General features: G+C 45.7%; 1 protein-coding gene across 5 annotated transcripts in view; it reads right to left on the reverse strand.

The window, feature by feature from the left end:
• The window catches only part of RALGPS1 (Ral GEF with PH domain and SH3 binding motif 1), a 335,024-nt gene that overhangs the window by 27,454 nt on the left and 294,214 nt on the right, over positions 1-13,356 (reverse strand). For all 5 annotated transcript variants that reach the window (XM_075259104.1, XM_075259103.1, XM_075259100.1 and 2 more), the window contains exons 13-14: positions 9,723-9,849; positions 8,033-8,184 (exon numbers count right to left, since the gene is read on the reverse strand). In XM_075259104.1, coding sequence (XP_075115205.1) covers positions 8,033-8,184; positions 9,723-9,849 — 279 coding nt within the window. The remainder of the gene's footprint in view (positions 1-8,032; positions 8,185-9,722; positions 9,850-13,356) is intronic.

The following is a 13,356-nucleotide window of genomic DNA, read 5'->3' on the forward strand; positions in this document are numbered from 1 at the left end:
CTCTAGGGCCCAAGCACCAGCCAGACCCTACATTTTGTTTTACTGTCTACACGTGGTCCTAGTACCATCCAGAAACAGTCCGGCTGTTCCTCCAGGGTGGTTGTTGTGTTCACATGTAAGAAGTGGTTGGGTAGCAGGTTGGAGTGTAATGGTGTAGGGGTAGAACATGGTGGAGCATCTGCTCACTAAGGGACGCAGGACATTTCAGAGTTGTCATGGGGTTGTCACAACTGCAGAGACTAGACTGGAGGCCTTGTATATATCACGCCTAGTAGTCTGGCCTAGTAGTCTGGCTGATATTTCACATCTTCTACTTTCTCCTTACACCTGTCTTCAGGCAGAGAATTACAGCATGGCAGCCATCACTTAGGTAATGCTGTATATATGCTGTATATAATCCACATCCCAACAGCCATGACCTAAGTGTTCCTACAGCCCTTTGGTCCAGGGATCATAAATTGCAGACGGGTAGGAAAAAAGTTTGGATTCATCACTGTACTGCTTGGTATGAGGGGCTGCACAGAACAGCGCCACCTGCAGCTGGACGAGGAGAATTAAACACAATGGAAAATGTGTTATTAACTAAGGCCCAGTTCAGACCCGCAGAAAACCCAACATGTTACATGTGAACTAGGCTGCAGATTTCAGTCCCTGTGCTGACATATAGAAGATGGAATGGGGCGCAATGACATCACTACATCGCGCCCTGTTCGCCGGACCTGCTCTGGAGCCACTAGCAGGGAGAGACCTCAGCTTCAGGATTCAGCAGGGGAGCCTGGATAGGTGAGTAAAAGGTTTTAATATTTTATGAGCGATAAAAGGGCGTTATTACGGTACTAAAAAAAAAGGGGGGGGGGCACGTATATTTATAATTATATATATTATACATATTATATCCCCTACTACATTTACTATTAAGTTCCCTTTTTATTAATCCCCCCTTATATAATAGATCCCCCAGCCTTATTAATAATAGTCTCTCCTTATAAATAGCTCCGAATGTTATATATAGTATGTGTATGTGTATATATATATATATATATATATATATATATATATATATATATATATACACAGTATATATATCCTACTATTAAGTTTGTATGTTAGTGTGTTTGTTACTCTTTCATGCAAAAATGGCTGAACCCATTTAGATGAAACGTGGCACATAGGGGCGTGGCCTAGACATTGGATGTGTGATGACGTATCTCAGCAGAGCTCCCAGACCCCAGCGGCAATTCTGTCCTAAATCCCGGGTCTGACTGCTTACCTGTCCTGCGATGGTCTCACGTCTGGGGCAGAAGACAGCCTCCTCTGCTCGTGTGGAGCCCCAGCTGGCCTGGTTTCTTCTGTCGGCGGCGCCTTCTCCCACACCACCCGGCATCTCCAAGATGGCGCTGGCGCGCGCCGCTCCTAAGGAGCCAGAGGTCCCACCTCTGCAGCTTATCGCCTCATCAGCCCGGCACCTTTCCACCGCGGCCCCCTCCAGGCCTTCAGAGTCAGCTCCACTGCTCTATTGCACAGGGACCCCAGTGCCTGCCCCGGACAAGGTACCTCTCCAGCTTCAAAGATGGTGGAGGTCCTCTCTCGGCTGCCCCCCTCCCCCATTCCTCTGCCTGCAATCAAGCCCCGGCTGCCTTACAGCTCCCACACATGATCTCTGTGCCTCTGCCAGCAGGGGCCTCTCCTGCATCTGTGCCCACTCCCTCTACGGGACCTCCTGTTGCCCCCCTGACTGCAGCTCCTCTTCAGATGACATCACCAGGCTCTTGCCCTTCTCAGGGGGATGATCTGACCCAGACCCTGGTGCCTCTGACCATTATTCGGCCCCCCCTGCTGGACACTACCTCTTAACCCGGTCCTCGGGGCCCTGGACTCACAACCTCTCCCTGGAGACCCTTAGTCTCATCCTCCAAGGGGCACTGTCCCCACGGCTGAGCTCCTTCTTGATCAAGATGTGGACTTTCCTGCCACTCCAGTGGCCCTGCGTGCTCCTCTCTCACCCGCTTCTTCTCCGCATGCCTCTCCGTCATCCCATTGCTCTAAGCTTCCTAAGTTGTCGGATATATGGCAACTTCTTCACACTATGCCCACTAAGATGGACTTGGAAGCCATGGTTCGCAGGGTCGAGGAGAAACAGGACATGATTATGTCGGGCCTTAAATCTGAACGCCAGTCTCTGTCAGCTCAAGCTATGATTCAGCAGCAATACACCGCTTCTATTGACCAAAGGCTCGCGGCTGTAGAACAGTCTGTGTCCACTCAAAGCACGTTCAATCGTCATCTTCTGCTTCAGGTCGACTACCAGGAGAACAGAGGCCACCAGAACAATATCAAGCTACGCGGCATTCCTGATGCTGTTCCTACTGCTGAGCTCCGTTCCGTAGCTACTCTATCTTTAATACTGTTCTTTCCAGACCGATGGATGCAGAGATTAACATCAACAGAGTTCACCGGGTGCTTGGCCCCAAAAGAACCACATCCACAGAACCCTGTGATGTTCTTTGCAGTGTGCACTTCTACAAGGAGAAGGAGGACATCCTTCAAGCAGCTTGGCGACATGGTCTGGTCCCCTTCCTGGACAGCTCAGTGTCTCTTCTCCCTGGTGTCTCTCGCCACACTCTGGCTATGCGGCGCCTCCTGTTCTTCAGCTGATTCTAGACTCGGGCGCCACATATAGATAGGGTCACCCCTTTCACCTTCAGATCCGCTGTAATGGGGCGGTGTTCACACTTCACTCACCGGACCAGGTGGCCTCCCTAGCACAATTTCTGGACTTGCCCAACCAGTCCCTCCCGGATTGGCTCGAGTATCCACTCCAGTCTGCTCGAACCTCTGATCGATCCTCCTCTCCTTCCCTTACCCGCCGACGGGTGGAAGACTTTCAGCCGACTCCCCCCTGATGAGAAGCATCCTTTCAGCATCTGTCTCCCCTCTAGGACTTGCCCTTTTGGTGCTTTATCTCCTTCGTAACCTGAATTGACATTCAGTTTTTCCTTAGCTATGTCGTTAAGTTTCTATTGCCCCGATGGTGGCCGCCGCGGACTTTGTTCTGTGTGGTCCTCCGGTGTCTCTCACCTCCCTTTCCCCCTCATTGGCTGGGGTGCTCCACGGCCTGCGGTCCGCCAGCCTCCGGTGTACTGACTTGGCCTTCCTTGGCAAGACGTCATCTTGCTTTGCAGGTGGGGTCTTGATACCTTTGAGAGTCTACGGACCGATCCCTGGTTCTGGCCTCATTTTCTTTGACCTTTTTTTATTTATTTATTTATTGTCATTCAGTTATGCCGCTTGGGGAATGGGTAGCTTCACGGTTTTGAACTACCACTCCCCCCTTGTTAGTTGGATTGGCAGCTCTCTGAGTGCATACTGTGGTGTGCCTTCACGACCCGGCTTCCCCACTGTTTGATGTTGTCCAAACCTGGACTAGCTGGGTTTGGTGCTGTTTAATCGGTTTGTTTGTTTCCCTCCTTTATTTTTTTCTCTTTTTCTTCATTCCCTTCTCCCCCAGGGCTCCCACTGACTGCCATGGATCCCCTCATCTTTTTCTCCATCAATGCTAATGGCCCCAACACTCCTGAATAGAGATCCCATTGCCCCACCTATTATGGGGTGGAAGGCCCTATGTTGCCTTTATACAGGACACACATTTCCGTGCAGGAATGGCTCTCGCCTTTTCGTCCCCTAGGTTCCCTGTCGCATGCCATAGTTGTTACTCGAAGACCAAGTCGGACTTCCCTCTCTGTCCATATCAAAATCCTCCTCGCGACACATGCTTAATGTGACCAGTATTCCGGCTGTGTAAAATCTACCAACACCCCCTCCCTTTGTCAACGGATCAGTACATTGGAGGTCTTTAGGGCTAGGGGGATCTCACTGCCTTTTTTACTTTTAGAGTCGCTTATGTGGCCTATGTAGACGCCTGGTTACCTTGGCTTCTCTTTCAGGATACCCGGATGATAGAGACCTGATTGGCTGAGGCCCGGAGCTGGTCGAGGGGTCTGGCGTGCGCATTGGAGCTCTGGTCCCCCCCCCCCTTTTTTTTTCTTCTCTCCCCCCCCCCCCCTTCTTCCTTTTCTTCCCCTTCATTCCTTTTGATTGTTATTGTCTCAATGTTTGGGTCTCTGTAGAGTTTTGTTTCGTCCGGATTTTTGTTCTGTATTTGTTGTTGTTTATATATAAATAAGGAATTTATTTAAAAAAAAAAAAAAAGGGAGAGACTTGGCACATAGATAGTTCGTTACCTCGATTAAAACATAGGCTACTTTTTATCCCAGTAAATGACATGGCTTCATGATTATTATGAATTTATGTTTATATACTATATTATTATACTGCTCTTGCAGTAGCACTCTCTCAGCTAATTGGAGTTTTCTGATAAAGCCTGGTCTGTTATCTCTCTATGTAAACACACAAATTTTGCCTATTATCTGATCTGCTGTAGGGAGTGTGCTGAGACACTGGTGGGGAAAACACCTTTAATCCAAATTGGTAATTTACCAATTTTAAACATGCCGGGAAAGAGAAATTCTAATTTGTCGCAAAATTCTAAAACCATGAGAGCTATGAAGGTAGCCAGAAGTCAACAGACTTCTCCTCAAGCGGAACTTAGGAAGATTCAGCAAGCAAGGCGTCATGCTGCTCTTAGAGCAGCCAAAATGCTAGAGCAGGCTGATCATCGACGCCAACACCACACTCATATATCGTCCCAGCGAGCGGCTGAGATGCTGCAACAATCACAGGCACAGCGCAAGGAACAAGTTTAGCAGGCCAGCTGCTGAAACAGGCGAACCATCTACGGCAGTAATTTGCTGAAAACAAGAGGATTATCGAAGCCAACAACACCCAGACGAAGTCGCTGACAGAGGCTAGTAAGTATATTATATATATATATATATATATATATATATATATATATATATATATATATATTAGATTTTTAAGTGGAAACATATTATTAATAAAGCTAGGAGAACTATAAGCCCCCACTATAATAACAAGGCTAGTTGGGGAGCTACTATTAAAAAGGGTGTGTGTATATGAGGAACTATTATTGATAAGGACAGTGGGAGATTATTATTAGAGATGAGCAAACAGCTTTCGATCGAGTACACGTTCGATCGGATATCAAGCTGCTCGAGATGTTCGATTCGAGTCGAACACCAGGTGGCAAACTCACTAAAAATTCGATTCCCCTCCCACCTTCCCTGGCGCTTTGTTTGCACCAATAACTGCACAGGGGAGGTGGGACAGGAACTACAACAACGGAGGCATCGGAAAAAGTAATTGGCTGGCTAATTCAGGTGACCTCCAATTTATACGAATAGTGGATTTAATATCTGGGTGATATGAGACTGTGAACTTGTACTGGCAGGGTTAGCTAGGCACCTTTATTTAGGGGGGAATGTTACTCACCCAGCTCTTTGGGGCTCTATCTGGTCGGGATACCTGTCAGCTTGCGATATGTGGGAGCTGACTTTTTCCCATAGGAATGCATTGACCAGCGTTGATTGGCCGAATGCCATACAGAGTACAGCACTCGGCCAATCAACACTGGTTCTGTCAGCTGTCAGGGATCCCGACGTAATATAGTGACTTGGGCATGTTAGATGCCCCCAGACATGCTTCCCCTGCTGTCCCAGTTGCATTCCAGAGGTGTTGGCATAATTTCCTGGGGTGTCATAGTGGACTTGGTGACCCTCCTGAGTCGAATAGTGGTTTCCCCCTAAACGAGTATTTATTCCTCATAGACTATAATGGGGTTCGATGTTCGATTGAACAGTCGAGTATTGAGCGGCTACTTGAATCGAACTTCGAACATTTCACCGTTCTCTCATCTCTAATTATTATTAATAAGAGGGTCATATATAGTATATATATATATATATATATATATATATATATATATATCTTAGTAAGGCTGGAGGAACTATTACTTATAAGGGAAACTTCTAATGATAAGACTGGGGGAACGATTATATGGAAAGACTTATATATCAGGGGGGCTATTTATAAGGGGGAACTATTAATAATAAGGCCCATGGGGGGTGTATTAGTAATGAGGCTGGCTAAACTATTATTTATAAGGGTGAACTATTTATAATAAGGAACTATTACTTATAAGAGGAAACAATTACTGATAAAGGGGGGAGATATATAAGAAGGAACTTTTATTAGTAAGAGGGATTGATTTATAAGGGGCACTATAATAAATCATAAAGCAATACAAAGGTGCTCATCTGTATTGCGTATGGGCAAAAAGGGGGTTGTTATTACTGGGGGCAGAAAAGGATTTTATTATTTTAAAAGAGTTATTAGACGCAAACTGCTTTTTGATACTGATGTTCTATCCACAGGACAGGACATCAGTATGTGATCTGTCTGAGGCTGACTGTTCTAGCAGCCTCCGGTTGCTGATAGCTGGACAGGATGCAGCACCGCTACTATTCAAGTAATAGGACTGGCACAGCAGCGCCATCCACTCTATAGTGGTGTTTTTGGCTAATTGCAGTGCTGTGCCTATTGCTTGAATAGATGCGGTGCAGCATCCTGTCCACAAGCAGCATCTGGCACCTGGAAGCTGCTAGAACAGCTGATCTGTGTGGGGTTCTGGTGTTGAACCCTGACAGATTACATATTGATATACCGATGAGCTGTCCTGTAGATAGATTATCAGTATAAAAAAATAGGCCGGAAAACCCACTTTACTTGATCTGATGCTTGTTAGGATAGAAGTATGTGCAGTGGACGACTACCTCATGGAGTCCCTCACCGTGTGGAGGTAGTGTGTTACTGGGGCCTAGTATAACGGCATTAGTGGTCTTTATATGATGTGTTTTGTCTGGTAATTGTCTGTATAGTGGTAATAATTCTCCACAGTACAGCGGTACACACATAGTGGTGCACACAGTGCTTTCATAACTAATATATACACTGTCTACCAATAAAGTATTTGGACACCCATGCAAATGAAGATATCTGTGGTGTCACGCCTTTCGTCGTTAAATATCGTATTTAGTGGATATTCCTGTCCTTCTCCTGATGGCTGCAGTCATGTAAGTATTGTGTGTGCCCTGGAGGAAAGCTGGGCCATATATGAGAGATAAATGCATAATTGGAGAGTGTGTGGGGGGAAGGGGGGGATGATCGCGATCAGAAGACATTTCAAATATCCCAGGGGCTAGGTCCGAGTCGGTGAACATATAGCATCCGTTCAAGAGGGGGCACTCAGAGACCTCTCTGCTGGGACGTGCACCGTCGCCCTGATCGCTCACTAACGGGGAATCTGGGTCCACGATTCCCTGTTAGTGAGTGATCGCTTCTTCCTACATGTAGGATTTAGCTGTCCGCTTGACATCTTTGTAAACGGACACTTAAGGACACCCACAGACAGTAAAGGACACTACATGATGTCCCATTCAAAATAATGCAAATTGTAACGGACACAGCTAGTGTCCAATGATAAAATCTTACGCGGACATCAGCATTGGACACTAGCTGTCAGACACTGACGCTAGTGTGAATGCCCCCTTGCAGTCAGAGATATCGCCTGTAAGTCACAAAATGTTATTGCACTGTTGTCTAAGATTAGAACTACAAAGCTGTGTGTTAAAAAATGGTGGCACATTTGCAGTACCAGACAAGACCTGTAGTCCAGTGTAGTGCCGTTTCTGAAACAAAATAACCATGTTTTCTTTAATACCTGGACACTTTAATGCTACCAAGCACAACACTAAAGTAAAAGCAACATTTAGAAGATCTGGAGTCACAAGTTCTTTTACCTTCTTAAAAAGAAAAAAAAACAACAAAACACTCAATAACGATGTAGATTTCTTTTGCTAGTCGGACAACACTGATAAACACTGTTTGGGACAAGTTTTGGTGGTGGTACATCAGAACTGTATACACATGCCATATAGTCCTATAAGCCCTAATATATTTTGTACCTATGGTCAACAAAAGAGATGAGAAGGCTGCAGAATGTGGCAGGAATGAGAAGGCGAAAAATGCACATTATACTGTAGTGAGCACTTACCTATAGAAATCCCATTGGTAAACACTGACGTCTGAGTATTGTTCTTCACAGGGCTCTGGGATTCTAGGACACTGTCGTCCAGCAGGTGGCGCTGTTTCTCTGATGGAAATGTGGCACTCTTACTTTCAACAACACTGAACTGACACATCACGCTACATGAGGAGAAAGAGAAGCCAGAGAGGTGCTTATGGTACGTCATTTCACACATGTACATGAATGAGGCGGCAAATGAGCAAAAAGTCAATGTAGAACTCAAAGCTGTGGTCATCAAATAATGGGCAACTGTCAAAATACCTCTGACATGTCTAGAAAGCTATGGGAACATGTTCTGGGTGATGGGCACAGGAGGGCAGATGGTTTAGATGGGGGTATGTTCACACATGGTGGATACACTGCAGATTTTCCATCTGGAATACCACAATGCAGTAATCATGCTGCAGATATGAAAAATCTGGGTTTGTCCAGTACATATAGATAGATTCTGAAAAACCTATCCACATGTACAGGATACTGCCACAAATCTGCAGTGAAAAGTTGCAGTACTTTTACTATGTTGCGGGACCTACTGAGGGTGCATGCACACTGTCCAGTTGGGTGCAGCGGAGGATGCATCAGAAAAATGCATGCAATTTTGATGCTGTCTGTGGTGCAGTTTCTTACAGCATCCAAGTGTACCCAACGGCAGTCACATATAAGGGTATATTCACATAGTTGGCTGAAGTTAAAACCACATCGGAGAAAAAATGCACAGTTTTGCTGCTGTATTAACCATGCCATGCTTCAACCACTCCTCACAAATATACCCTTAAGTGGAGTGTTTGTTACCTACTAAAAATATGGACACTGGCACATGTCACCCACTAGGAAGGCTGCTGTCACAAGCCCTCCACTCTTAGCAGAATATTTAGCATGCAGTGTATAGAGGTAGTGGTGTAGGCCCTATACTGGCTGTGGAGGGCCCCTACAGATTATAGACCTTTCTATTTGTATGTTCCTATAAGGTGCCTGGATATTGTAACACTGCAGGACTGCGTTTAAGGCCACATGCACACAACCTGCTGTAGAGCAGGTCCTATCCTGAACAGATCGTTCCATAGAAATAAACATACAGTAGAATAAAATTGGCACCCGCTCGGCCTGCATAATTGGTTGTGTGCATGAGGCCCAAGACATACTGTATAATCTTTTAGGTTGTGGGGTCAAATAAAGTATACAATGCACCTGGTAGCCAGAGCTGTGTTACACAGTGGTATGTACATAGTACATTCAGCCTCTGTATAACGGTCCTGCTGGGAAGACTGGAAGTGATTGTTGTCATGAGTATAATGTAAAACGGACTTTATGTCCGCCGGGGACATCTAAACATATGTAGAGGCTTAAGACACTCAAGTTATTGTCATGATAAAGGCTTATAAAGGCCTAAAACCAGACATAATAATCAGGGCTCAGTGTGATAGATTGGGGCTCCTACCCATACACTGCATATCACAGGCTGACAGTTGCAATGGCACAGGTCGATCCAGCAGGTATGCAGCTTTCTGGGTTGTCAGACAGTCTTTCAATACTCTGGACGGGAGAAAGGCTGTACAATTCGGACTCATTCCCTGGGGTTTATTATAAATTCTGGAAAATATACACCAAGGGAAAATAATAATAACCGCCACAGCCTCTGACAGAGTGTGTAACCCACTTGTTTCCTAAGCTGCGGCTCTTCCTATGTCTTGAGACAGGTGGAGTTGGGAGATGAGTGGCCACTGATGCATCCGGGCAGGTCGGTCGTCTGCTGTATCTCATGGTTGCGGTCATCTCGGAGGGACCTGATGACAAAGATGAACTGATACTGACATATTCTGCTGCATGAAGTGTCCTTATAGGAATGAGTCTACAGGTGACAATAGAACTATACAACTATAATTCAGTATGGCCTGCTGGTTACTGCCATCAGTCCTAAACATGGACATCACACCATTCTCAACTGATCCGGTCAGGTCGAATATCATGGCCGTTCAGTATAAATTAGATTGCATTTTACGCTCTCATCACCCTGAATCGTGTGAGACAATGAATATAAGAAATTGACCAGATACAGACATGGCCTTCCTTGCCTTTACCTAGTCTACCTAGACACAAGATGAGTAGCTTTTCAGGACAATGCTGTGATATCCTATGTGTGCCTTGTATATGTGTGCCATTCAGTGGTGGTGCTGGGTATTGCAGCCTTTCAAGGGTTTGGCTGTCACATCATATTATTGTATTGCATTGATTTTCTGAGAGGTTAGTGGGAATCTTTCCTTTTGCATGTTTTTGCTACTATAAAACCTTTATAAAAATACCCAATAAAAAAAAAAATGGTTTCATAAGAAAATAAAGTCCAATTAGAGCCAAGTTAAGAGTGCACTCACCTAAGTGGAAGCCACACATCTGCATGCCTCCCAACTGTCCCGGATTCTGCGGGACATTCCCGGATTCGGGGTCGTGTCCCGCAGCCCCAGTTCTAACTCATTTGAGTTGAAAACATTGGCGAGTGAAGCTGTGGCAGACACAGCTCCTGCTTCACCGCTTTGCACCGGGCTCAAAAGCTGTAGACGCGATGTGATGACGTCACTCACATCGCACCTACAACTCTGTAACAGACTGCAGATAGAGCTGCGGGGGATCGAGAAAAGGTGAGATAAGTGTTTTTTATGTTAAACATTGAGGGGGAACATGATGGGGGGAGGGGCACATGAAACTGGGGGCAGAGATGAAACGGGGCAGAGATGAAGGGGGAGATGAAAGTGGGGGCAGAGATGGAGGGGGAGATGAAAGTGGGGGCAGAGATGGAGGGGGAGATGAAACTGGGGACAGAGATGGAAGGGGAGATGAAATTGGGGCAGAGATGGAAAGGGAGATGAAACTGGGGGGAGATGAAGGGGGGAATAAACTGGGGGACATTAAACTGGGGACAACTGGAGGGGGACATTAAACTGTGGGAGTAGCTGGAGGGGGACCTGTCTTCCTCTAGTTGCCCTCAGTTTAATGTCTCCCTTCAGCTGCCATTTATTGTCCCACACCCCAACAACCCCCACTGTTTAATGTCCCCATCCAGCTGCACCAGTTTAATATTCCCCTCTAGTTTCCCCCAGTATAAACTGGGGTACCAGAAGAGGAGCTTAATGCTGTGGGGCAGTTGGAAGGGAACATTATAATATGAGGACATATAATGTATGGGTGACTGTAGGAGGATTGTACTGTGTGGGTGCACATAAAAAAATGAATAAGAATGGGTGCAGTCAAAGTAAAAGTGGACAGAGCTAAATTTGCTGTGGCACGCATAGCAAAATTTGTCCTTCTTTCCGGTCTTCAAAAGTTGGGAGGTATGCATCTGTATTAGGGAGGTTTAAACTGTTATGAAAAGTCCAAAGCTCTTATCTGTCACATGATGAGAGCAACAGACATTAAACAACACATGGAGATGGAGCCCCCTTTGTCTGGTGTTCATCTGCATTCACCTCTCATGTAAAAAACATCATGGGGGCTACTACTCCCACTGCCAGCCTTACATCCACATCCAAGATGGCCATCTCACCCTAAAGCATAAGGTACAAGCATAGTTAGGCTACATTCACATCTGTGGAGGAGTCTCTGCTGAACAATCCATCGTAATATCGTCCTGAAGATTGATGGACACTCAGTTTTAAAACGACAGACACACAAGAGACTCCATTATCAGACTCCTGGTGCAAGCGCTTTTTTTGCTATGTGATATTCTGTTGTTGTAGTTCTCCCTCTTACCAGGACAACAGTTAGACAATGCTGGTGTGAACCTATTGTTACTGGCTATAGGACTACAATCTGACACAATGTAACAATGTGGGATTATCTACTTCATAGAACACTATGGGAAGTGACCCAGCACAACATAGCGGATTATACATAAAACAAGGAAATGTTTCCAAACCAGTGCTATGCTAAAGTGCTGCAGTTACAGACTTAGAAGCCCGGGGACTTTATTTTTGGGAAGAATTCTCAAATTTCGACAGAACTGTTCCGTAATGATAGACTTCCATTTGCTTCATTCTTTGCTGGTTTTAGACGCTGCACTGAACAGGAAAAATATCTGGACCAATGGTATTGCAGCACCGCTCAGGTGCCACGTACTAGGCGGCTGCTAGTGACAGACGCCTCATGTTTTTCAGGTTTTGTTGATATCTCCTCTGTACAGGCCACCAGAACAGTTTACTACATCCTGCGCTGGGGCTGCACGCCGGCCTCCTGGAGACAATGTGCGGGGTTACGGGACGTGAGGCGGAGGACCTTTTATATCACTGGCTTTTGTATGTGTTGAACAGAGACTCTGAATTCTCACACTTGGTGTATGAGTCACTCTGGCACTCTGCACACAAGGAAATAAACTTTACAGTCAAAATGGCTTCCAAAAATACTATCCCTTCTTTTTCCCCTGAGAAAGAAGTGTATCTGGCCAAAGACACATGCCGGGAACATGTGCTCGTAACATCACTGGAAATAATTACCAGAAATCACTGGGAAAGGTTATCATCTAGGAATGTACTAAAGGAACATGTGTGGCTGAGGGTGCAGTGCCCCCTATCTGTTCAGCTTCAGAGGGGCAGTCTGTGAACCATTATACTTGGTGATCAGATACAAGATGACCACAGCTGGAAATTAATTGGGTGCCACAGAAAAGGATGCAGTGTTGTCATAGTAACAGTTTCAAGGGGGTGTAATGTGGATACGAAAGCTGTAGTCTTTTCAATGTTTAGCAGGCACAGCGCCCTACATTTTGTAGTGGATGTTTATGGTACTGCAGCTTCACCAGGCAAAGCCACGATAGAATGGACAGCAGAAGATCTGGAGTTAGGAGTCAGACCCCAAAGATCTGAAATTAAGGGATTACCCCTATATCAGCCTGAGGTTACCTGGCAGTATATGGAATCAGACGGATTTATGCTGTTTCTGTAATTCCTGAAGTTCCAGAAGCAGCACATCTCGCTCCCTTATACTGTTCCTCTAACTCCTACTTACCAGAATGGGAATTAGGGAAACAGCATTCACTTGTTTTGTAACTCCTGACCTGGCAGACAAGAGAACATTCCCCTTTTCCCAACCTGACTGAGGAATACCCCTTCAAGGACAGGTCAGCAATAATAAGGTCCTAGAAATCCCCTTTAACAGACTTGTGGTCACCTTAGCATGAAAAGTCATACATGAGAGATAGCCACAGGTATTATGCTATGGCAGAGTCACAGGACTCCCCTAATATATACTGTGACTGCCAGGGCGACTGGTGACTGTATCCATAACAACCAGTAAAAACAAGTCAC

This window comes from Leptodactylus fuscus, chromosome 11, assembly GCF_031893055.1.
Source record: "Leptodactylus fuscus isolate aLepFus1 chromosome 11, aLepFus1.hap2, whole genome shotgun sequence".
Taxonomy (NCBI): Eukaryota; Metazoa; Chordata; class Amphibia; order Anura; family Leptodactylidae; genus Leptodactylus; species Leptodactylus fuscus.